This window comes from Aulonocara sp. 'chitande type north' Nkhata Bay, linkage group LG8 (assembly GCF_057382095.1).
Source record: "Aulonocara sp. 'chitande type north' Nkhata Bay isolate Kocher_YH1m ecotype deep benthic linkage group LG8, A_spYH_male_GT1.1, whole genome shotgun sequence".
Taxonomy (NCBI): Eukaryota; Metazoa; Chordata; class Actinopteri; order Cichliformes; family Cichlidae; genus Aulonocara; species Aulonocara sp. 'chitande type north' Nkhata Bay.
In genome coordinates, this window is record NC_141351.1 from 26705981 (window position 1) to 26730369 (window position 24389).

The window sequence follows — 24389 nt, forward strand, 5'->3', positions numbered from 1 at the left end:
AACAAGCTGTGGTCGTAAAATGGTTTTATTTAGGAAACACCATCATAATGAGTAAAAATGGTTACACAGCAAGTTAAAAAACGCACACAGGTGACTGAAACTGCAGATTCACTTCTTATTCTCACATCCACATTTTCACAGTTTGTCCTCAGGACGAGTGTCTCCATGCTAAAAACAGGAAGTAGCAAAAAGAAGCTGCACTGACCAACACACAGCTCTGGTCCTACACATTCAACCTGACGTGCTGCTTCTGAGCAGAGCACCCCGGGGCTCGCCGTGCGACCTGTTCACACGCTGAATGTTAGATTGTGACACAAATAGTTACCTGAAGCGTGACAACGCTGCTCTCTCATTGGTTCCCGGCAGAAGTGAGTCAAACTGCAGGAGAAAGCGGTCCATGAAAACGCTTCAGAGTGACTGTTCATTTAAACATGCAGCAGCGTGCTTCGATCGCCTTTAAAGCTGCAGGTGATATGACAGGTCCAGGCAGGGAGGGCGGGACAGAAACATCCTGCTGCAGGAAGAAGTGTCAAAACTCAGTCTCCATAAAACCATAAACCACGCTGCAGCGGGCGGCGTCCGCTGCTCTCGCCCTCTATCGGTACTCCTGCAGCAGCTTCAGCACAGCAGGAAACATCTGCTCCGGAGCATCCAGCCCCCAGATGAAATCCAGATGTTCCCAGTGCTCAATGTGCTGATGGTACACCAGGTTAGGGACCTGCAGACACACAGCTGTTATCCGGGCTGGCCCCTCCACCTGTTTCATTAATGATCAGATTCGAGGACACGCCCCCGCCGTACTCCATCATCGCCTAATGTGAATAAATCTCGTAGGTAATGCTCACCTGAGTGAGGAGGACTGCCACATCTTTTGGGTCCGCCAGCGTATCCTGTCCCCCTGAAAACAGAGCGGTGGGAACCTTCATGTCCTGGACACGGTACTCGGGGGGAGTGGACTGCAGAGGGGACACAAGGAGGACACGGTGACCAGGTGACATTTCAGAGTCTGTAGGAGTCCCTGCTGTGCTGTGGACTCACCTGGTTGTAGTGTTTCATGTTTCCTGCTGCTCCGAAGTCAAACGCCACCAGTCTTCCTGTGTGGACGGCCTGAATACAGGAAACTTTATTAACACCTGCCCCATGTACAGGCACACCAGAGCAGAATGAAAGCTACAAAAATTAGTACCAATAATCCATCCATTCGCTTCCACTTATCCTTTTCAGGGTCGCTGGAGCCTATCCCAGCTGTCATAGGGCGAGAGGCGGGGTCCACCCTGGACAGGTCGCCAGTCTGTCGCAGGGCCAACACACAATCGCTCTCACATTCACTCCTATGGGCAATTTGGATTCATCAGTTAACCTATCCCCACTAACTGCGTGTCTTTGGACTGTGGGAGGAAGCCAGAGTACACGGGGAGAACACGCAAACACGGGGAGAACACGCAAACACGGGGAGAACACGCAAACACGGGGAGAACACGCAAACACGGGGAGAACACGCAAACACGGGGAGAACACGCAAACACGGGGAGAACACGCAAACACGGGGAGAACACGCAAACTCCACACAGAAAGACCCCGGCCTGAAGGTGGAATTGAACTCAGGACGTTCTTGCTGTGCGGCAACAGTGTTAACCACTGTGCTGCAGAAGTACCAATAATAGTGTACTAAATATAAAACAGGGTCATGTGACCCAGGTTCAGCCAATCAATATTAAAAGCAATGAATAATAATCCGTGTGAGCATTTCTCAAAGAACAAAATGAAATATTCAAATGAGCTCTCGTTTACTGAACCAAAAACATTAAACACAAACCAAGAGGTGGCATGTGGACACACACTGTGGACACACACTGTGGACACACACTGTGGACACACACTGTGGACACACACTGTGGGCTGTATTTGCAGAGCAACATCAAGGTCCCCACATGTACTCACAGGCAGGTATGAGTGTGTGTGTTACCTGGGACCAGTGGATCATGTTCTGGACTGAGGTCCCAGCCGGGCAGTGAGTGGTGTAGACCGGAGTCCGAGTCTGAAACACAGCCATGTGGCCTTCATCACAAACAGCTCTGACTCTAATTATCTTCAGAAAACTTCAGATGTTTCTGATTAACGTCCAGGTGTGCCCGTTCGGTCACCACCTGCTTCCCAGCGAGACACGAACCATGTTGAGGTTTTTCTCATCGAAGCCGCAGAGGACGAAGAAGATGTTCCCGCACAGTTCGCTGAGAAGATGCTTCGCACACACGTGTTCGGCCAACCATTTAATCATCGCGCTCTGGGGCAGGAAGTCCCGCCTCCCAAACAAGTCCTGTGGGGCCAACAAGAAACAACAAGACAAAGCTTATTGACTCTGTAAATGTGACGGCGATCAGACAAACGACGAGAACACGACTAGCTGGTGGTCACGTGACTGGTTCGTACCCAGATGACGGCGTCGGGCAGGAAGGACAGTTTGGCCATGGGGCTGCCCGTGAAGGCGACAGTGGCCACAGGAGCCAATCCGAAGAACAGCCTGATCTTGCTGGCGAGCTTTGGCAGCGTGGAGAACGCCATGAATGCTGGAAACGAAGAGAAGATTAATTCCATGTACGGAAGCCTGTTAGGGACAGAAATCAGGACCTCCGCAGTTCAAAGTAAAAGCACCTATGGTGGTTCCCTGAGAGTGTCCAATGTAGAAGATCTGCTCCTGGCCAGTCACCTTCAGGATGTGGTCGACCACAGCTGGAAGATCCTTCAGAGCCAGCTCATCGTGGCTGCACAGACAAACACCAGAGCTCTGTCATGTTAATGCTCGCTGACACCTGCGCAGGTGAAAGGACAGCGGGGCGGGTACCTGAACCTCCAGAACTCGTCCTCGTACGGGCTCAGCGTGCGGTGTTTCCTGGACCACGTGTTTCCGCGGCTGTTTCCTATCCACACGTCGTAGCCCGCGTCCGCCAGCACGTAGCCCAGGCTGGAGGTCGGTGGGTTGGTGATCCAGTTACTGCCTGCAGCCAGGAGACCGTGCTGGAGGAAGACCGCCGGCCTCACACCTGCAGGACACCACAAACCGTCAAATCAAACCTGCCAGGAACAGACGCCAGGTTTCTACAGAGCCACATCTGGATTCAGACCCAGCATGACGTTAAAGGGAGAAGAGGAAGGTCAAGTGAATGTAGGCGAAAGATCACGTGAATCACTTCAGGACAAAGTTCATCAGGACTGCTGTAAAAAGGAAGTGAAGCTCGATGACATGGCAAAACTTCCTGTTTGCACCGTAACCAAATGTGCTCACAGAGAAGGAAGAGCCTCCGCCTGACCTTTGGAGGGTTTCAGTCCCCGCGGGATCCTGTTCACGCCCAGGATGTACCCGTCCTCCGTCAGCACCTGGTGCTCCTCTGCTGGGTAACCCCACCTCCGGATGATCTCTGTCTGAACACACACACACACACACACACACACACACACACACACACACACACACACACACACACACACACACACACACACACACACACACACACACACACACACACACACACACACACGTTAATGTGGACGTTTCAAACAGTGAGGTCAGTGTGTAAAACTACAGAGCAGAGACAAGAAAAATCGAAATAAACACGACATATCACATGACCTGACGCTGTGCCTGCAAGACCATGATGTGGGAATCAAAGACCCGCAACTGGGACCTGGGTCCAAGTGCAGTCTCTGAAAAACTTCTCCTCCCTGTTTGGGGAGGCGGGGCTTAGTAACGTGAGCCGAGATGTTCACTGGATATCAGCCGTCTCCTTGGATACCAGCCGTTGCCTGTCTCTCAGATCACTGGCGCTCACCTCGTTTCTCAGGTTATTTGACCGTTAACACAAGTGCACCGCAGGACGCTGCTTCTTTTAAACGATGTGATGACACTGCAGTGTATCCGCTGAATGTGAAATTAAAGTCAGAAACAGCTGAGAGCCCTGTGAAATTTCAAAATAAAAGACCCTGTGCAATCTCAATGCCCGTGACCTGCAAAGTTTACTTTGTCTAAAATGCAAGAGCTGCAGTCATGTGACTGACCAATCAATGCACAGTCGCAGTGATTATCAGTGATTGGTTGGTTACGTTCCACTTACTGCAGACCAGCGTGGCGGTTTGTAGGTGCAAAGTTACAGGTTACCTGATGAAGGCGTGTTTCTGTTGCAGCACAGAGACCAGCTCATTCACCTTTAACCAATCAAAGGTCAGGGAGTTTTCGTCAGGTCCTCCACGCTGCTCTCAGCTCCATCAGCTGCATCTCTCTGATTCTTTCCAGAGTTACAGGTGTGTCTGACAGCTCAGGTGAAGGCAGGCTTCAGTACAAACAGCTCACCTGTATGACAACGTGATGACGCCAGGTCCCGAGTGTCCAAGCTACACAGAAATGCTGCGAGCGTTTATCAAAGTCAGCATTACAAACTGACTCTGACATGAATCTGAGACGGCGCTCACACCGACTCATTTCTGTCAGGACATCACGAGGAGATTTTCATATCCATATCGCTATGGTAACCTAGGGTCACGGGTCAACAGTTACAGCTGATGTCTTCCTACAGCCTGATGAGTCAGACGGTCAGAGTTCAGCGACTGCAGTGAACAAACAGTCTGAGCTCATCGTTCAGAGTCCATCAACTGAGGCCACTGTGCGAAGAGTCAGGGCTCTTATTGTGAAAGGACAGAGAGATGACAGTGACATCCTGGAAACACCCGCAGACCCTTTCCTCACTTCCTGCCATGAAGCTCCCGTTCCTGTTGTTGGCGTTCATATTAAACATGGTTTGTAACGACGAGGTCAGAGTGAGGTCAGAGTGCACGCTGCTCTAACAATTACACTGTTTCAATGAAGTTTCTGAGACAAACAGCAGCAAGCAGGAGCAGAGAACCCGAACACATCGCAGCATGGCGACTGAAATGCTTCCGCCCAGCACGGACGTCACAGACAGGAAGTAAAGTTTTAACATGGGAGTCTATGAGACTGACTACTGGAGCCTCGGTGCACGCTGGAGGAACTGCAGGTTTAGAGCTTCCTGTGTCAGAGGTTCACTCAAAAGACATGTCCAAATTTATAGGCGGCATCCTCCTGAGGACCCGGCCTTCGCGGTCTACGTGGGCCGGGTCCTCAGAAGGTCGGGTAGGCCGGAAGTGAGCAGCTGTGAAATAGGACGGTCTAGCCTTCTGCTTAGCGTCACCGCTATCTCGGTGGAGTTTAATAAACTCGGCCGTCTGCTCCTTGCTATCTAAAATATAACAGGACACTGGCGTAAATCTTCGACCGTCTCACCTTCTGTTTAAATAGTTTTCTGTTTGATGTTTATTCAGCTGTGTCAAAACTGTGACTTTATTCTCAGCCAAACCGATTTACACAGCGCGTCGCTGTGACGTAATCAGCCTACAGACGCGGCCTCAGGAGGATGCAGCCCATGAATTTGGACACGACCAAATGTTCCAAAGGTGATGGAAACTCACAATGTTCATGTCCACTTCAGGGTCCAGCTCCTGCTGCAGGTCATCGGAGCGCCACGCTCTGCTGACGGCTGGCCCGCTGTGGACGAGAGCCGAGAGAAACAACACACACACCAACACACACAGCATGGTCTGACACACACACACACACACACACACACACACACACACACAGTCAGGATGGTGCGTTCGTGGGTCACTGAAAAGAAAGAATTTTTCCTTCTTCTTTGGTTCAAATAAAACTGAGTCCTGTTTGATTTGAAAAGGAAGAAGAAGAAGACTCTGCTGTGAGGATCACGTGGTCAGATTCAGTCTGATGACTGTGTGCTGATCTGTGATAATCAATAATCACAGAAGCATGTGATCAGAGAGTCTGAGCTGCTGCCTGCATAAACGGCATTTTCTGACTGGACCGCTGGCTCAGAATGACGTCATACGACTGCTTCTTATACAGCGCTTTTCTACTAGGTCGTTACGCAGGTGCAGAATGGAGCAGCTGCAGCCAAAATCATGACGTAATGTTAGCGATCAGTTTGGCATTTACAGCAGTTTAAACACCGGAACTCACTTTCTGGTCCCCATAAACCTCTCGGTCCTGACGGTTGTTCTAATAATCAGGTAACGACGCTAAGAAGCGGTTACACTCACCTGTCCTCGCGCCGATCTCTCTCTGAGGCGTCCGATCATCAGCGGACTGCGCCTTCTTCTGCTTTTCCCTTTTATCTGCCCCCGTGACGTCATGAGAGAGGCTCTCTGTGATTTGCTGGCCAGAAACAGGACTCAGGTGTTAACCGTTTGGGCTCCGACGATCAGACCGGAAATAGTAACCTGTGTTGTTTGAAGCTGGGCTGTTTAAAATTCCATATATTAATTCATTTATATTTTACTCTACATTTTAAATCACAATAATGATAATGTTGTTTTCAGTCATATTAAAATACATTTTTCTTCAGCGTTAAAGAGTTTTAATATGTGGTAACTATGTATTACATGTATTATTTTAATTAAACCATGAACAGTGTTATGGACTGTAAGGATTTTATTTCATGTGAACCTTTAATACACCGTTTGTCGTATTTTATGTCACGTAGATGCAGAAACGCTTTAAACGTTTTCTGTGATTATTTTGAAATTCTATCCGGATGTGCAGCAGTTGTTTCCGTTTGACCCCGGGAAAGTTTTTGTTCGTCCTTCTGTGTGTCGGTTTCGTAACTCGTTCGGACCCGGTCTCTGCAGGTTTAGCCTGGCTCGGTTCCCGCGCTAACATGTCCCGGGTTCTGATCGTGGGTGCGGGCCTGACGGGCAGCTTGTGCGCATGTCTGCTGAGGAGAGAGCTGCAGAGCACGGTTCGGATTGTGGTGTGGGACAAAGCGAGGGGCGCAGGTGAGACAGACAGAAGTCCGCTCATAAAACTGCACAGTTTCCGTTTCCGGTGCCGTGATGGGAACACGGACACGCCGCAGAACACTAGTGACGCGTTTGTGTACCAGAGGAGCCTCCTCTGTAACTCGGCTCGGCTGTGATCACCTGCTGAGGGCGAATGACGTCAGTGTATATAGCAGAATCAGAAAGGTTTTATTGCCAAATGTTGAGCAGGTTTACAACATTAGGAAATTGCTGCGGTACTTAGTGCAAACATACCGTCATATAACGCTTAAATAGACATAAAAATAAGAATTAAAAGTGCTAAGTAGATAAATATATACATGAGTGCAGGTGGTGATCAGTGCAAACATGTGAACACAGCGTAGGGTCATGTGTTAGTGGTGGGAACAGTCATATGGTTATGTTCATGAGTCCAACAGCAGAGGGGAAGAAACTGTTCTTATGGCGAGAGGTTCTGGTGAGCAGGTAGCTGTCATTCCCACAGACACCCTCACCTGTAACAGAGACAGGAGCTTCCACCAGCATCTGTTTACACTCACCTGACATTTCATTAGGTACACTGGTGCCAGGTCAGACCCCCTGTGATTCTTCCTGTACATCATCTTCATCATCCTGAGGCTCAGTTTGAACAGATGATGAAATTCCAGCTGCCAGATTAAAAAGAGGGCTGTCCCCCATAATCAGGTTTTGTGTAATTTGATTGTGTTGAACATCATAAACCCACCTGCGACTGACTTTGGTTTGGAGACGTTTCCTGATGCTCAGCTTCAGTCGTGAACTGTCTGCCATCATATTCGCCTACAGACGGGATTCATGTCACGGGGTATCCCTGAATAATAAACACACTGGCTGATGACCCCGCTTTACTTTAAAAAACACTAAATTCCAACTGCTTTACAAACCGTAAACACTTTCTCAGAGCTCCAGAGTCACAGGTGAGTAAAGCTGTCTGCAGCCACTATAGAACACAGGTGTGACGGGATAATGTTCAGAATGGATCAGCCTATGAATTCATTTCCTTTTCTTTCTCCTTCTGTTTTGCGTATTTTTGTTCTTTATATATTCATCTTTAATATTGCAGATAGTTACACCTACACTTTTTTATGTTCAATAAAAGCTTTGTCTGCGTGCACTGAGCTGCTACCACGTGATTGGCTGATTAGTCATTTGTGTTAACGAGCAGTTAATAAAGTGGCTGGTTGGTTTGAGAGAGTAAAATGTGTGGAACAGTGGGAGTCTGTGTGCAGGCGGCAGGATGTCCACCAGCCACGCTCCCGACGCCTCGTCTCAATCGGCTGATCTGGGAGCGCAGTACATCTCAGCCACGCCCGCCTACGCTCGCACCCACCACAGGTAACGCACACCTGTTGCCTTAAAGGGCCAGTACGCCTCTGTAGCTGGGGCTTCAGGCAGGCTGACCGTGCGTGTGCGTGTGCAGGTTTTACTCGGAGCTCCTCTCTGTGGGCCTCCTGCAGCCCCTCGACTGTCCCATCGAAGGTCTGAAGGACCACGAGGGCACCGAGAACTACGTGACGCCACTGGGCACGAGCAGCATCGTCAAGCACTTCCTGTCACAGTCAGGTAAACGTCCACCTGTTGGTCAACTGTCCAATCAGATTCACCTGAAACGCACAGGCTGACTCTGATTCAGTTGGAATTAAACTTTATTGAGTCTTCGTCTGTGTGTCAGGAGCCGATTTGTTCCTTGAGCATCACGTGACCGGCCTGTATCGCCGTGGTGCATCGTGGGAGGTCGAGAGGAAGGCAGGAGCCAGTGAGACGTTTGACGCCGTCGTCCTGACGATGCCGGTCCCTCAGATCCTGCAGCTGCAGGGAGACCTGGGACAATGTAAGACGGCCAGAACACACAAGGAAACACACACACTCGGTGTATGTTTTATGAGGTAAAAAAATGACGTCTTGTGAAACACGGGTCTCAGACTTCATCGACACTGACACGAATGTGAGATCTGAGGTGTGGCGTCTCAGTCAGTAACACCATTCTGCCACACGGGGGCAGCAACAGCTGCAGGGAGAAGATCCAGCTGTTAGACACGACCCATGTTCATCGCTGTGATCAATAACTCTGAGGTTCTGATCACAAAGGTCGACCTGGGCAGACGGGACGATCCTTCCAGTCCAGCCGCTGACCTCAGAGCAGCGCAAACACTGGACTCTTATTTTGAAGAGGTGCTGACTGCTTCCTGCTCCCACAGTTTACACACACACACATACACGATCAGCACACTCTGATGTTAAGTAATTTTCCAGAGCTCTGATTGGCTGATAGATTCTTCACAACACTACACCGCTGTGTGTGGGTGTGTGTGTGTGTGGTCCTTGGTAGTGACTACTGTCCTCACAAAGACAGAAATACAAGCATGTGTGTGCGCGCACTTGCTGCAGAACAGCAGCAGCTCCACATGTGGCTTTCTAGATGGTGATGTCACCTTCAGCTTCTCTGATTGGCTGAGAGCAGACAGCGCCCATTTCCTCTGCGCTGACACACACACATACATCTAATAATAACCTGTGTGTGTGTGTGTGTGTGTGTGTGTGTGTGTGAGTGAGAGAGAGGCAGGCGCCTGTTTCTGTCTCTGAGCTCTAAGCCAAGAATGAAACAGCAGCAGACTTTTCATGTTTGTCTGAGTGACGCACACACACACGCACACGCACACACACACGCACACACACACACAGGTGAGTTCTTCTGTGGTGATTCGGGGGTGGGGCTTCCTGCTGATTGGCCCATGTCTCCTTGTCTGTCAGTGCTGTCTGTCCAGCAGAGGCAGCAGCTGGAGGGCGTTGTCTACTCGTCCCGCTTCGCCCTCGCACTCTTCTTCTCCCCCGACGCCGTCGTGAAAGTTCCCTGGGGCGCGAAGTACGTCACGAACAGCAGCTGCATCCGCTACGTCGCTGTGGACTCCAAGAAGCGCGGCGCAGGTGTGTCCGTCGTCTGTCTGCTCCCCTGTATGTTCCTCTCACCTGTATCTCGCTCACTGCTTTTGTCCACCTGCTCAGACGCTCCGGGCCGCGGCCCCTCCCTCGTCGTACATACCGGCGTCCCGTTTGGCCTGGAACACCTGGAGCGAGACAAGGAGGATGTCCAGCCAGTCATCTTGCGGGAGCTGCACAGGCTGCTTCCTGGCCTGCCTCAACCAATCAGCATCAAGTGTCAGAAGTGGCGGTACTCACAGGTGAGTCATCTGTTTGTTGTAACCTGAACTCCTCCCCCAATGCGGCGATTGACTCATGGCCCCTCCCCCTCTCTCTTGCAGGTCCAGACCTCAGTGCCTGACTGTCCGGGTCACATGACCATCCTGGACGAGCCGCTGCTTGTCTGCGGCGGCGACGCCTTCACCCACTCCAACTTTGATGGCTGCGTGGAGTCCGCACTGAGCATGCTCAGAGTGCTGAAGGCCAAATTTGCCTGATCAATCATTAAACTGATCAATCACAATGTTTCTTTTGTCGATCAATGAACTGCAGATGTGTGAGCTTGTGCTGCGTTCACTAACGTTAGTAAAAAGTTTGTTAAAACCATTTTCAGCTTCAAATTCTTTTTTCTTACATTACACTCGTTAATCACTGACCTCCACTGGGAAATAACAGGTGCCCCCGGATGGAGCCTTGGAGAACTCCCAGTTACCCCTGTCCTGTAACTGGGATTGGACCAGTTTATCAGTGGCAGGTGTTTAAAAGCAGCACTGAGATACGCTCATGGAAACGCTGTTGATATTTAGTCTCCTGTTGGGTCAGAACGAGTCGAGGAGGGCGGGTGTGTTTGGGCCCACCTCCGGTTTGTGCAGGTCTTTGAACGCCTCAGACCTTCTGTGGGTTTTGGCCGTGTGGTGTGGAGGTGACTGACAGCTGAAGCTGTTTTATGAGCTGAGCTGTTTGGGTCAAAACAAAGCGAGTGTGGGTGGAGCTGAGCGTGGGTGGAAGCTTGCACCCTCCGTGGAATGAGGGTTGAAGTGTCTGATGTGAAATCTGCCACACCTTAAGGCGTCAGGTGACCGGCCGGTTGTCTGAGGTGGAGGCGTGGTGGGTGCAGTCCAGCTGGTGGAGCTGCTGCCTGAGCGTCTCCGCTGCTCTGCGCCTCCTTTGATCTTTTTATAGCAGCAGATGAGACAGAATCAGTGATGGCTCGCTGCCCACGAGGCACACTGAGCGCGTGTGACCTCATTTCTCCTCCCCGCTCCCTGCTGCACTGCACGGTGGGGCAAGCGAGCCATTATCATTTCTGCCAAGTCACCGGTCGATCGTGCACGTGCGCGCACACGCAGGATTGAGCTGAGGCGCTCCTGTGTGCGCGAGTCTGTGCAGCAGCGGAGCATAAACGAGTTTGTCAGAGAAGAAGACGATGATGGTTGTTCACGGCTGGCACAGCGCGTCGTCTACTAAGGTGAGAGTTGGTGGTTCGATTCCCGTCTGCAGTGTCCTCCATCCATCAGTGTAAACCGTGGGCGTTTCTATGAATGAGGCGTGTTGAAACACTGTATCAGAATCAGCCCATTAATTATTTACTGGACAAAAAGTGAATTCTTATTTTTAACTCTGAGCCGAGTCAGAGTTAATCAGAACATCCAGCTGAATGTCTGTAAGTAATCACATTACATTGTCAAACTCAGGAACAATAAAGAGCACTACCACAGCTGTGGGTGTGGCAGCTGTGGCTGGTGACGAGTTAAACAGTGCGGTCAGTCACGTCTGCCTCAGCCTCCTGAAACACCCAACGCAGCTTTAGAACTGATCGATCGTGGCTCAAGAGTTGGCAGTTCGAGCCCCGGCTCCGACAGTCTCGGTCGTTGTGTCCTTGGGCAAGACACTTCACCTGTTACCTACCGGTGGTGGTCAGAGGGCCCGGCAGCCTCGCCTCTGTCAGGTCGCCCCAGCTACAACGTAGCTGCCATCACCAGTGTGTGAATGTGTGGGTGTAGTATAAAGTGCTTTGGGACTAAGTAAAGCGCTATACAAATACAGGCCATTTAAAACATGAGTTCACCAAGAGTTTATTCAACAAAATGCCCCAAAGCCATTTTCTTCCCTTAAAGCAGCGCACTGAGCACTTGATAACAGAGCAAATGGACCTTAAGAGAAATTCTTTTTCGTACTGACAGACACCTGAAGCATTATGGGAGTCGTAGTTCTAAAACCAAGCAAACAAAAATCAAACAATGAGCAGCTGTTTATAAATAGTTTATTCACCTTTACAGTGTTTTTATTTCTTTATAAAACAAAGAGAGGAGGAATAAAAGAGGGGGGGTCAGATTAACATGTTGCCATGGTGATATAGTTTGTAGTCAGGTGGCATTTTTTGTTTGTTGATTGGAAACTAAAATGAACACCTGTGTGCAGCTGACGTGTGACACGAGGCTCGGAGTCGGGTACAAAACCACATCTGATCGAGACCACAAACCCCGCCCCAAAAAAGGGGCCGTCCTTAAACAGCAAAGCAGAAGGAAAGTTATTGTTAGCATTGTGCTAGCGACCTCGTTTAAGCTAACGTTAATGGCTGTTTTTGTCGCCGTGAAAACAAGCTGAGCAGCTGCGTAGCGTCCCGCGTTCCTTTTAGTTTTCACTGGTCAAATGCGCCAAGACACGTCGTCAGCTTTAACGGATTTAAGGTGCTCGTGTTTATTTTGTTACCGAGTTACTCAACAGCAGGAGGTGGGGCTTAGTGATGACACCACACATCTGTGAAATATAGATTTAAAGGCAAAGAGGGAGCTGCCCGTTAATGACAGCAAATAATTCTGGATGTGTTGAAACAGCCATCAAGTGTTAACAGGAGGCCAGGAAGACATGGGCCCACATTTATTTATTTATTAAACCTCAGTTAAAACGTATTTCACCACACCCGGTGGACTGACCAGTCAAAGCTTGGTCCACTAAAGCCTGGCCAGCATCTTCTGTTTGGAACAAACCGTCTCCCTGAAATCACGCTCGCCGTCTTCTGGAAGCCTGCTGAGGGGCAGCACCCGGGGCTCTAGTTTCTGTAGTTGGCCTGCAGGTTAACGTTTGAAGCTTTGGCCATGTTTAGACTGAACAGGAGCGAGAGGAGATACACTCTACGCCAATGATGTGTTGTTTTATGTTCAGGACTCAGATCTGGGGAACAGCTGACATCAGCTCATCAGGAAAGCAGAGTAATAAGACAAAAGCAGAACAGATGGCTAAACAGCCTGATCTGGACGAGTTTCTGTTGTTCTTTCTCTGACTGGACCAACAGACATGGTTTGGGTACACAACTCAGAGGAAACGTCTGAAACTACTGAAGGTGTGGTCATATGACATCCATCCGATTTACTTGAATGAAAGGAGGCTGAAACACTGACGCTGGTTTGTGAAATGCAGAATCCGTTATTCTAACGAGGTTCTCCGTGAGGATAACACGAGCAGACTATGCCACATGTCTTGATGGGTCCCAGTTCCCTTGTGGGATCAATAGAGCATCTATCTACAGACTGTTGCACAGAGAAACGGTGACACCTTAACCTTACGGCGAAAAACAAACAGAGTGTGAACACAGACTGTAATTACAAACGGACCCAAACTCAACAATTAGGAACACAAAGGCGTCCGAGCTTCATCGTGGCAGGTTTGGTGAAGAGACGCAAACAGCAGAGCTGAAGCACTGTGTGGTCGGGGACAGAAACAGGACGTCTGAGGAAGCAGGAAGTACCGGAGCTTGTCACAATGACCGCTTTTCCACTGGTGCCAGACCCAGCACACAGATCTGAGAATCGTTAGCAGATGTTGGGCTAATGTCTGCGCGAAAAGCACCCCACCCAGAGTCTGCCAATCACTGGATGAATTTCTTGCGGTAGGCCCTCCCGTAGCGTTTGACGGCACGGGTCCTAACTTCAGGAGCAGCAGGCTCTCTGGTGGGGCCGCTGTTTCAGCACCACAGCAGTGGGAAAGAGGCAGGCGCGGTGCATTAAAAGGCAAAATTCGAGGTTCCTTCACACAGAGTTGCCGCAGAATCCCTGATGATGTCAGAATCGGGGAGGAGTTTGACCCCAGCTCTGTTAACAGGTGACCACTTTCTATGAAACTCCAGGTGAGGAGAAGAGCTGAACGGAGGTTTGTATACAACCAACAATGAAAAGACACTGAGCACCTTGAACAGTCAGAGACGTGGACAGCACCTGCCTGGCCTCAAACACCTGAACCTGCTCAGCAGTGGAGAATATTACCAACATGAAATACTACAGCACTCAGTCTTCCACGTTCGGACCCATCTCTGGATCTCTGCAAGCTTCCCTTTGGGTAAAGCGGTGAGGTCTGCTGGAAAATCATTTGGAGAACCACAAAGAGTCAAAACTCAGCTTCTACCCATCGTTCTGGACTCGACCACGACCTGCCCCAAACCTCATCGAGTGACTGCGCTTCAGTAAAACTGTGGGTGTTAAGAACAAATCCACCTGAATGGAGTCAAACCTTGGACTCTGGTACAGGTCTACACTACACCCTGGTCACTGCTGAACGGGTCAGTGACAGGACGTGAGGCCAGGTCTGATAGCACCTAACAGGACTCGAGACAGGAAATGCTGCTGTAAAAATCCCAGTGGCTGTATGGCCACGCTGACGACACAGCTGCTGGGCATTAGAGATCAGGAGTGGACGAACACGCACGCTGCTGGTAGAGAGCACCACAGATGGACGACCAGTCCTGGGCTCGCTCAACAAGCTGCATGCACTGGCTGTCAGTAGCACCAGGCCACGGCGTTAGACGTGCTCACACAGGATGCCGTTTGTTTGGCTAAATGTCAATCTAACCTAAAAACCCTTGGCACTGATGAGGAGGCATTAGATCGGTCATAAGAGAGAGCACAAAGGAACAGTTGGCAGTTGCTTCAGCATCATCATCACCATCACCAAGAGCTCTGCAAACATGTTCAACCTTGGATGGCAAGAACGGGCGAGCTCCCAAAGATCTGAGGGTCAAACACACCTTCAGATCTTCTCCTTTTGGGGTCAAGCTCAAGGTTCAGCATCTTATTTATCCTGATTGCAACTGAACATGAGTGAAATCATCATTACTGATGCCTCTGCCTTCATTACAGGTCACCAGCTCTTTGACGTTAAACACATCTGGAGATCAAGATGGGAGGTTTTTTTACTGAAGGCATCGGCACTACAACTTTGGAGTTTGTGTTTTAGATCCTCATGGTGCATCCTGTGTGACCAGACCTGCCAAGACCCACAGGTTCAACAACAGAGACCCAGATACCACACCCACGATGAACTATCAGTCATAGCAGGGTCCACGATAGCTTTTAGCACCAAATGTGAGGACGGAAATCAGGCATCAGGACTAAAACTTCTACCTGTGCCCGACCAGGACGCAGATGACCCTGTAGATGCTCCGGACCATCGGACAGACTTTTATACGGTGTGACTGGCTGAAGTCAGACGGTGTTTATGGTCACTGCATTAGGCCTTATTATACTGTACATGTAATATCTTTATGCAGAACGGTGGATGTGCAAGAAGAAGCTTAATGGTCAAAACAGTCGTCCAAGAGCCCGCTTTAACTTTACTGTTGCATGGCAAAGCCAAACCTCCAGTAGCTGAAACATCTCTAATACTCATTCTGTCAGTTTGAAACAAGTCTCAAACCTGCTGTGATGCCAGCGTGACTCTCCAGCCATCGTCCCTGGTGTTAAAGGTACAATTTGCAAGAATATAAGTGCTTAAACATCTCCAAGAAGTAGTAGTGAGTAAAAACGATTAATAGTCTATGGACAGAGTAATAATTCTAGAGCGTTACCATTCTGAAAGATCAGAAACCAGAGACACACAGAGGCTGACCATCGTGATGGCGCCGCTCGGTCAGCACAGCGTTCCACCTGTTTTTTGGGCAGTGATCCCAAAATCCTCATGACCCCGACGAGGTCCCAGTGTCCATTCAAAAGATGCTCCAAATGGACCTGGCAGACCTTTAGCTTAGAGTAGTTTTACTAAAAAGAAATCCACGACGTTGTAATGATGGCACTGCCACGCTGCGGACTCCGGCTGCAGAAAGCCAAAGCTCACAAACGGCAGCTTCATGAGGACTACAGCGCAACACGAGCCGAATCAGATCTCCTGCACAGACGGAGCGCGCCTGGAAATATTTACAAGGCCGTCAAGATTCACTCGAGTGTCCTTCATAAAGTGCATGCCAGACACAGCGAAAGCCAGCGCTCTGGAGTCAAAGATTTCTGCTTCAGTCTGTGCTGGGGGCTAGCCTATATAGGTGTGTAGCTTAAAGCAGATCGCTGCAGGAATGGTTATACTGTGCAGTAGCTCATTTGTCGTTTAGCTTAATGATTGATATATTTCAGAGTACAACAAAAACAAGGTTCTTTGAAGTGTAGGAGCTGATTGAAAGACTGAACAGTCCTTCTGTGCAAAACTGAGGACAGACAGAGAAGCAGTGAAGCAGGTGTTCACGCACTCAGAGCATCCTTCAGCAGATGATTGACGGAGCTGCAGAGGATTGTGAATAATAACGTTTCTCATCTTCACTGTGACATTCAACAGCAGGTTGTCGCTTCTCTTTGTGCTTGGTCCCAAACTGGGTCCAGATCAGCGACGGGACCCGTCCGGCCGGTCCAAACAAGGCTCGGGGAGAAAAGTTCAGACCTACAGCCCAACCCAATTTAGACTGGATTAAACAGGCTGCTGCAAACTGGATCAGGAGTTTCCAGTTGAAGGTGTTTGAAGTATTTGGGAGAATAAATAAATGCGGTCACGGTGACCCGGGGGTTCGACCTTTTTAAATCAGCATCTCTTTTTACAAGAACAGATTCGCCTCACCCAATGCTGATATTTTGCCAGGTTCATCACATGACCGTCTGCCATCATCAGCATCGTGGTTTCACATTTTGAGTCAGGTAAATTAGTTTGGTTGTCCCGCAGTGATCCACGTCTCAGATTCAGGTGAAGCACAGGAACTGGCCTTCAAAGCTCCACGTGGGTCCACGCTCGACCTGAATTTGAGTTTTCAGCACACAGAGAGAAGCGTCAACACTGAGAAAGCCTGAAGAGAGCAGAGATGAAGACAGAGTCCAGACCGCTCAGCACGAAACAAAGCTGGTCGGGAGGGGCTTCGTCCCACAGACGCCGCGGCGTGGTCACTAAAGAAGTCTACTCGTCTTTCCGTTTGTCTAGATTCAAGTTTTACTCCTTTAAACTGTGATTTCCTGCGTCACACTGTCCACTCGCCTGGCCCCGCCCACATGCTTACAAATCCATGTCATGTGATTGTCCAGCTGTGTAGAAGTTTGGGGGGTGGGGATGGCGAAAGTTTTCTGATCAGAGTCCCACTGATCAGCTGCGGTCCGCCGGCGATACTCCCCGTTAGCTAACCGCCCGCTAGTCTTCGTCTGGGTTCACGAGTGTATACATACATACATACATACTGGAGATATATATACACGTATATAGCTGTATGTTTGCGTATTAGAGAGAGTGCGTGTGTGTCAGACTTTTGTGATCTGATTGTGGTCTTCGTCTTCAAACCCCTCGTTCTCAGGGTCCGAGTCCGTCGTGTCCGAGTAGCGGTAGTGATCCGGTTCGTTGTCGCTGGCGTCTGGCGTCATCGAGGACGTGCTGCTCGCGTCACAGTTGGCTCCTTCTTCTACCGTCTTGGTGAAGAACAGTTTCACCTGAAGCAGAAGAAGAAGCAGACCGTCAGTCTGGAGGTCACCTGCCTGCTGCTAACGCTTTTAAACTACAGATGGCGGGCAGCGGCGCTCTGCCGCTCATCGCTCTCTGTGCTTCTAACGAGTTTACACGCTAGCACAGCAGAAATCATCTTCCTGGTCATTACAGCTGGGTTTGTGCGGCTCGTCAACTTAACGAGTCTTTTTCTTAAAGAACAAAACAAGCAGGATATTTACTCAGCGCCATCGCCGTCAGCGGCGTCGCTGCTCAGCAGCTTACCTTGAAGTTCGGGGAGAAGTTCCTGTTGGCCTTGTCCTTGTTGGCCTTGTCCAGGTCGTTCTTGGTCAGCGTGAGGACCAGGTAGTCTCTGTCGTTGGTTTCGCTTCCCGGCGTCATCGGGGTCTGCGGCGTCCTGTCAAACAGCTCTCTGGGTGTCCCCGCGCTGCCGTTCTCCATCCTCTCTGGGACTTCCTCCGGACCCGGGATGAAGAAGGTGTTGATCCAGAAATGGAACATCTTCTCCTACAATGAGAAAAAGCAGTGAGGAAACCAGGCCGGCCGTGCGCTCTGCCATCGTGGACACGTGTCCGTGTTCCACCTCCTCTGGTCCCCGGAGAAAAACCTGTGCTCCTAAAACTGATGCTGAACATCTACAGTAAAGACTAGTTTGAGTTTGGCACTGAATAACCAAGGCTGACCTTTGACCTTTGACTGTGAGGAAATATTCAGTCCTGCTCAGACACAGGGTCTGCACAAGACTCAGCACTGACCACAGACGGCCCTTCGAGGTGAGCCCAGACAAACTACACCAGGCCACATGTGAACCCCACTCAGGACAACAAAGAGGACTCCATCACCTCCTCACCTTCTTCAGCACCTTGTTCTGCTTGTGGAAGAACTCCACCTTGATGTCTCCACAGACAGGAAGTGGCTGCGGGAACTCAAACAGCATCAGTTTGTCTTCCCTGCGGGTGTGGCCGGGGTTAGAGGTGTGGATCTTCACCTTCAGCTGGTACACGACAAACTGGGGGTCTGCGGGGAGCACAGGGACACCCGTTAATTCAACTGAAGTCGCTCGAAGCGACGGCAGACTTACTGCTCGAGACTCACTGCAGGTGCCTCCGGTGAACATGGGGATGGTTTCAAACAGCATCTTGTGGAAGAGCAGAGCCACCGGTTTGTACTGCAGCTGGTTCTTCAGCAGGAAGTTGTAGTAGACAACGTAGCGCCGCTGGCTCGGGATGGTCACACCCTGAACATCAACAGATCAATCGTGAGGTCAGGTTATATCAGAGTCTTTCAGCATCCTCATCAGCCGCCTCTGCAGAGTTAGAATTCATCCATTCATTCTGTCACGCTGTCAGGGTTGCAGGAGCACCCTGGGAACACCCGGACGGGCCGCCAGGCTGTGGCAGGGCTAACAGAGACAGACAATCACTCACACTCACACCTGTGGACCGTTTAGAATCGCCAGGTAACCTAACCCCACTAGCTGCATGTGTTTGGACTGTGGGAGTACCCGGAGAGAACCCCTGCAGACACGGGGAGAACATGCTCAGGGTTTACCGCCCAGTTACAACCTTATTCATCACAACAGCTGCTCAAGGCGCCTCGTATCACGAGGCAAAGGCTCCACATGAACACAAAAAGGTTACCTTCTTGTCGTGGGTGCGGACCTCCCCGTAGAAGTCGAGGGCCTCCTGAGCTTCCTGGAACTTGCCCCGGTGCAGCAGGTAGGCGCAGATCATCACGCCGGTGCGGCCCTTTCCCGCCTTGCAGTGGATGGCGGCGACGTGCTGCTCGTCCTCGCTCAGCCACTTGTCCAGGTCCTCGCAGAACGGCTTTATCAGCTCCAGCTGGGGCGGGTTGTGGTCCTCGAACGGGTACTGAGCGACTGGGAGAGGAGGAGCAGAGCGACGGCTCGTTACCCAACACCAGACAAACACACTGCCTCTCAAAGGTCAGAGGTCACAAGAGGACAGGCTCACCTTGGCAGTTGAACTTTGATGAGTCGTAATGTCGCTCCGCACATCTGTGGAAAGGCACACAGATGTTAGGACTGGCCGCCTCGCCGGCAGCTGTCGGCACCTCTGAAGGAATGTTTAGCTCGCTGACGTAAGGAGCTGCGGTGAGAGGCGGAGTCCACCTGACAGACGCTCACCTGAGTACGTTAAAATGAACCCCTCACCCACTTCTCTGTGCTTGACGTCACAGTATTATCCTGTTTGTTAAACCTGCGCTGCTGTCAGTACACCTGGACCTGCTGAGCTGAGTCGGCACGCCTGTGGGCGGGGCTCCTCACATGAACATTTCCCACATCAGTGAGCGAATGAAAACTTTAGAACTGAAGGCCCGTCAGGCTCGACTCCTGAGGGCCCCGGTCCTAACAGTCTGGTCTAAACTCAGCTTTATGACCTGAACAGGAAGTTTTCATTTCAAGACATCATCACAGAGGAAAGCAGACTGAGTACTCACAGGTTGTAGATCTTATAGTGATTCTTGTGCTTCGAGTCTAAAAACCTGAGAGGAGAGGCGGGGCAAACCGTTAGAGAAGCTTTAAAACAGACCGACTTTACTCACACGGCAGCTCCACGATGACATGTGGAGTGTTATTACAGCGTTATCACACTACAGTGTTATTGCAGAGTTTGCTGTGAGGCTGAGGTGAAAGTCTTTCATCCAGAAATCCTACGCCGAGCAAACCAGCTTTAAAAACCAACACGTGGTCTCCGCAGCGCCCCCTGCTGGTGTCTGAACACGACGCGGCTTTAACGAGGCTGACGTCACATTTCGAGCACGTCTGTAATCAATAAAATAATCTTCTATTATTGCTCAGCTGATTGAAGCTCGCTCACTTGTACACTTCACATTTTTGTGGCCCACCTTAAAGCAAACTTCCTTCTGATTTGCCAGGTTCAGGAAGCCTACTGAGGAGCTCCTGCTCTGGACTCACTGGAGATCAGTTTTCAGTGGAGCAATATCCCATATGGAAAAGATATATATAAATCTTATAAAGTTTGTATCTGTCTTGTGTGAAACTTGTATGAAAAGCATACAAGAGTGAAAACAGATATAAGATCCCTTGAAAAATTATATAATGAAACTTGTATGTTTTGGATACTTCCTAAAACAATATATGAAAGTAACGAGAAAGTGGCCACGTTCATGAGTAAATCATATAAGTTTTTACTATTTCTTTTCCATATGGGAATCACTGAGTCTGTGTTCTTTCTGAGCGTGGATCAAAGAAAATCTCCAGTTTCAAACTTTCGGTGGTTTTCGTTTGTGTGTCCATCCAATTTTTAAGATTTCCACCTTCGCTAGCAGCAGCGATCATTAATCCGTTAACAGGAAGTGACCCAATAACCTTAAAAACTGGGTTGTGCATTTTTTCAGTACGGGACCAGATTTCACAGCGATGTTTACAGGAGGCGCTGCTGAGCACTAAAAACATGGGTCAGAGAAGGTCAAAGGTCATCTTACCGAACCACGTCGTCGATGTTGTTCCTGTAAACGCCCTCCAGCCGCTCGGCGGGGAAACCCATCGCGATGATGTTTGGATAAATGTCTGATGGAGCGCCGCTCAGGACCAAACGTCTGAACACAGCTGGACCCCAAAAACTAGCACTCAAACATCCAATCACAGAGCTTCATACCATCACATGATTAGTCAGATCTCTCTCCTGGACTCCTCCCCCTTTAAGACAACCTTTGGGTTGGGTTTGGCTGCCCCTCATAAACAGAAGGTCTAACAGCAGGTGGCCGGCGCATACGACCGAAAACACAACAGTTCCTCTTTAAAAATGAATAAACCATCACATCATCGGAAACGAGTCGAGTTTCCCTAATCGATCAGTTTACCTCAGAAGGTGGTAACAGGTCAGGTATCAGAGTCAGCTGACAGGAAGTTTGCCAAAGCGATGAATCAACTGTCAGAAACCTGAAGAGGTCAACGACATAAAAACAGCTAAGAGAATAAAATGTAACGTCAGGCGTCTGTAAAGGCACAAAGCACCCCTACTCTGATCAATAATCAAACTGATCGGGACTTTCACTGTGCTGATCATCCTCAGTCCCTCCACCATAAGTGGCTATTTGCTTTCTGATCAATCAGTCCTGTTCAATCAGCTGCATGTGGATTGGTGCCTTCAGCCCTGCAGGAGGTCCTCTGAATCAAACTTTATTAACACAGGAGAGAAGCGAACACCACTAAATATGACCAAACAGAATAATCAATCATCAGTAGTGATCGATAGATTTCATTAATTCAGTGCTGGGTTTGTTATTTTACCAATAACACACAGGTTGGTCGATAATCGATATTCTGACCTACAGCAGATGCATCAGAGCAGCCTGGAGATGCTCCAACAGACCTCACGCCGAACTGCATTGAAAAATCTGCTAAATTAAGACTAATTAGCAGACGTGTCAGTGTAAGGGGACAGCATGAAGACGGTCGCTGCAGAAAAAACCAGCGGAACATCTGGACCATGAAGACCGACCGAGAACAGCCTTCAGGCACGAGCCAGCAGACACGAGCCCGCCTCTAAATGTGCGATTTTTTGAGTCCGGCTGCTCATCAGCAATACGCCCCACACCGAGACGCCTCCTTAAATCACAGCTTTTCTGAACAGGCTTCTGCACGGCGCTATCACACACACACACACACACACACACACACAAAAAGGTAAAGGATACAGGTCAGGTCCAGGTCGAAGCCGTCCTCCTGGTACCGCCTTTTGTTCCTGCTCACAATCCCCCGGATTCTGATTAAGGCAGCCATCGCTGCGCCCCGGCCTCCGGTGAGGTCTGTCAGCGGGTCAGAGATCACCGGGAGACGGTCTGTTTTACTGCGGAGCCTCAGCTGTCTGGTTACCCTGGTAATCCTGGGCAGCTAGCTCGCAGCTAGCCGGCCTCCAGTCCCGCGATTTCCAGATTTAAAGAATAACCCGCAGAAAAATAAAGCCCAAATAAAATCCAGTAGAAACCTCGACCCGAAGCAGCACGAATCGGTCCCTTTATCCGGCCTGCTCGCTGCCTCCCGAGCCCCGCTCTGGATGGATGCTAGCCGACCTGCTAGTAGAGATGCATCCGGGCTGTCGCTGCTCTTTTATGGATCAGAACAGGGGAGCTCCGAGGCCTCCTCCCCGCTCCCGCAGCGGGCCCGGGTTTCCAGATCCCCTGCCTGCAGACAAAGACCATCTGCGGAAGGACGGCCGGTGCGGAGCCGGTCCTCCGGACGTATCCAGCAGAGCTGTTCCCGGCCTATGAGCGCAGGAGAGCCGCCGTGCCTGAATGCAGGTGAGGGGAGAGAAACCCTCTCCGCCTCGGTGCCTTTGAGCAGAGCGACTAGACGACAGTTACGCATGCGTCAAGTCTACAGCAGGAGAGACGTCCACATCCGCCCGCCTTCAAAATAAATGACGTACCTCAAAGGACTTGTTTTTTTTTCTTAAGCGTTTCCGCAAATGAATTTAAACACTATCATGGAAAAAACACATTTTACGTCCACAGTACAACCTAAAGACTTTAAATACTTGTGTGTTCCATTTATTCAAGTTATTTAAGTATGTTTTTTTAATGAATCGATCCCAGTGGTGGGTTAATAGTTAAAACACTTTTGAATCTTTCAAAAAAATATTAAATTTTTCACCAAACAGCAGCAGAACAGCAGATTTACTGATGTATTTATCATCAGAGGGACAGAGATGCTGCCAAATTTACCTATGGTGATAATAATCATAATAATAATAATATAAATTCCTGAAACATACTCATACATATTTAACGTTGTTAGTATTATTGCTATTGTACAGAATTTATCAACAGCTATTTCAGTTTGTTTTATGTTATCAATACATACATTTTTTTAATTCTATCCTTAATTAGATTACTGTTTTTTCTTTAATTTTCATTTTATGTAGTTTGAATTAATTATTTCATTTATACGTATATAATTTAGTCATGTTTACCTTAATGTATGTATTAAAAAAAGAAAATTGATAAAAGACGTCATTAAATGACGTGTGCGGGTTACATAATTCACTGTAGATCGCGAACTTTGCTTTTATTTTGTAAAGCTGCTCACTTTATTTCGGTGGGTCACTTTTCCTGACTCGATGATGCTAACTTGTTAGCGGCTAGCTGCGCTGCAATGGTTGGTTGCCATGTTGTGACGCCGCCATCCTCCCATTCAGAAAAACTCTAGGAATACGTAATGACCGGGAAACCTGGCAACCACCGGAAGTTACATAATGCAGCATGCCGTCCCAGCAGAGGATGGAGTCCGGTTCCAGCAGAGTTTCAGTCCGTTTCAGCAGTTTTAAGGAGCTGAAACGACGTGAACATGCTGCTGAAACTGAAAAGTTGCGTTTTTCCACAGAAGCGTCTCGTGGAGGCAGCAGAGCTTCGGCGGAGCCACAGCGGCCCCTGGTGGACAGACGTCGGCGCGGAGATGCGTTCTCACATTCACATTTTTTCTGTAAACTCTTGTCTATGTTTGTTGTTTGCGAATTAATCACGTTTGCGTAACTTTTATTAATCAAAATGTGAAAAATTCATATTCATTATTTACAATACAATTATTACAATCAAAACTGCGCACGACAAACATAGATGTTTACATCAGCGCTGTAATTTGCACTAATCAACCGAACACTACTGTTATAACTTGCACATTACTTTTCTCAGTTTATATATACTAACTTACATGTTACATGTCTACTTGTCAATGAATAGGTACAATACATAATCTGTACTTTTCTAATTATTCTAAATATTCTTAACTATTTAAGCATCTTTCGGTATCCTGCTCATTTTGCACACTCCAGCCTTGGTTTGCCACTTATCTGTACTCTAACTTTAATAACTGT

General features: G+C 49.2%; 3 protein-coding genes across 5 annotated transcripts; 1 reads left to right on the plus strand and 2 right to left on the minus strand.

Moving 5' to 3' along the window:
* Window positions 1–7: 7 nt before the first annotated feature.
* Window positions 8–6282, minus strand: lipf (lipase F, gastric type). Its single transcript, XM_086304622.1, has 11 exons — window positions 6124–6282; window positions 5479–5607; window positions 3309–3420; window positions 2843–3041; window positions 2653–2762; window positions 2431–2567; window positions 2171–2317; window positions 1967–2038; window positions 1039–1107; window positions 846–956; window positions 8–718 (listed from the first exon to the last, which is right to left on the minus strand). Exons 1-11 carry the CDS (start codon window positions 6214–6216, stop codon window positions 596–598), a joined length of 1302 nt encoding a protein of 433 aa, XP_086160748.1. The 5' UTR covers window positions 6217–6282; the 3' UTR covers window positions 8–595.
* A 346-nt stretch (window positions 6283–6628) lies between these two features.
* Window positions 6629–10405, plus strand: rnls (renalase, FAD-dependent amine oxidase). Of its 2 annotated transcripts, none has more exons than XM_086304625.1 (7): window positions 6629–6858; window positions 8092–8214; window positions 8300–8442; window positions 8552–8710; window positions 9631–9804; window positions 9883–10058; window positions 10140–10405. In XM_086304625.1, exons 1-7 carry the CDS (start codon window positions 6791–6793, stop codon window positions 10293–10295), a joined length of 999 nt encoding a protein of 332 aa, XP_086160751.1. In that variant the 5' UTR covers window positions 6629–6790; the 3' UTR covers window positions 10296–10405. The 2 variants fall into 2 exon arrangements, with proteins under 2 accessions (XP_086160751.1, XP_086160749.1); XM_086304623.1 differs by having other exon boundaries at window positions 6630–6858; window positions 8109–8214.
* A 1644-nt stretch (window positions 10406–12049) lies between these two features.
* Window positions 12050–22912, minus strand: ptenb (phosphatase and tensin homolog B). Of its 2 annotated transcripts, XM_086304629.1 has the most exons (9): window positions 22216–22910; window positions 21001–21085; window positions 19993–20037; window positions 19506–19549; window positions 19173–19411; window positions 18628–18769; window positions 18383–18549; window positions 17797–18039; window positions 12050–17519 (listed from the first exon to the last, which is right to left on the minus strand). In XM_086304629.1, exons 1-9 carry the CDS (start codon window positions 22298–22300, stop codon window positions 17334–17336), a joined length of 1236 nt encoding a protein of 411 aa, XP_086160755.1. In that variant the 5' UTR covers window positions 22301–22910; the 3' UTR covers window positions 12050–17333. The 2 variants fall into 2 exon arrangements, with proteins under 2 accessions (XP_086160755.1, XP_086160754.1); XM_086304628.1 differs by having other exon boundaries at window positions 18383–18769; window positions 22216–22912.
* Between the last annotated feature and the right edge of the window lie 1477 nt (window positions 22913–24389).

Bases quoted from the DNA above. Each gene is read 5' to 3' on its own strand.
- lipf (XM_086304622.1), bottom strand. From the start codon at position 6,216: ATGACGTCACGGGGGCAGATAAAAGGGAAAAGCAGAAGAAGGCGCAGT. The intron at 5,608-6,123 runs GTGAGTGTAACC...TGTGTGTGTCAG, and splicing joins AGAGATCGGCGCGAGGACAG to ACCATGCTGTGTGTGTTGGT. The intron at 2,763-2,842 runs GTACCCGCCCCG...TTGTCTGTGCAG, and splicing joins GACGAGTTCTGGAGGTTCAG to CCACGATGAGCTGGCTCTGA.
- rnls (XM_086304623.1), top strand. From the start codon at position 6,741: ATGTCCCGGGTTCTGATCGTGGGTGCGGGCCTGACGGGCAGCTTGTGC. The intron at 8,215-8,299 runs GTAACGCACACC...GTGCGTGTGCAG, and splicing joins TACGCTCGCACCCACCACAG to GTTTTACTCGGAGCTCCTCT. The intron at 8,711-9,630 runs GTAAGACGGCCA...CTTGTCTGTCAG, and splicing joins GCAGGGAGACCTGGGACAAT to TGCTGTCTGTCCAGCAGAGG.
- ptenb (XM_086304628.1), bottom strand. From the start codon at position 22,300: ATGGCTGCCTTAATCAGAATCCGGGGGATTGTGAGCAGGAACAAAAGG. The intron at 18,040-18,382 runs GTGAGGAGGTGA...TTCTCATTGTAG, and splicing joins AGAACAAGGTGCTGAAGAAG to GAGAAGATGTTCCATTTCTG. The intron at 17,520-17,796 runs GTAAGCTGCTGA...CTTCTGCTTCAG, and splicing joins ACTTCTCCCCGAACTTCAAG to GTGAAACTGTTCTTCACCAA.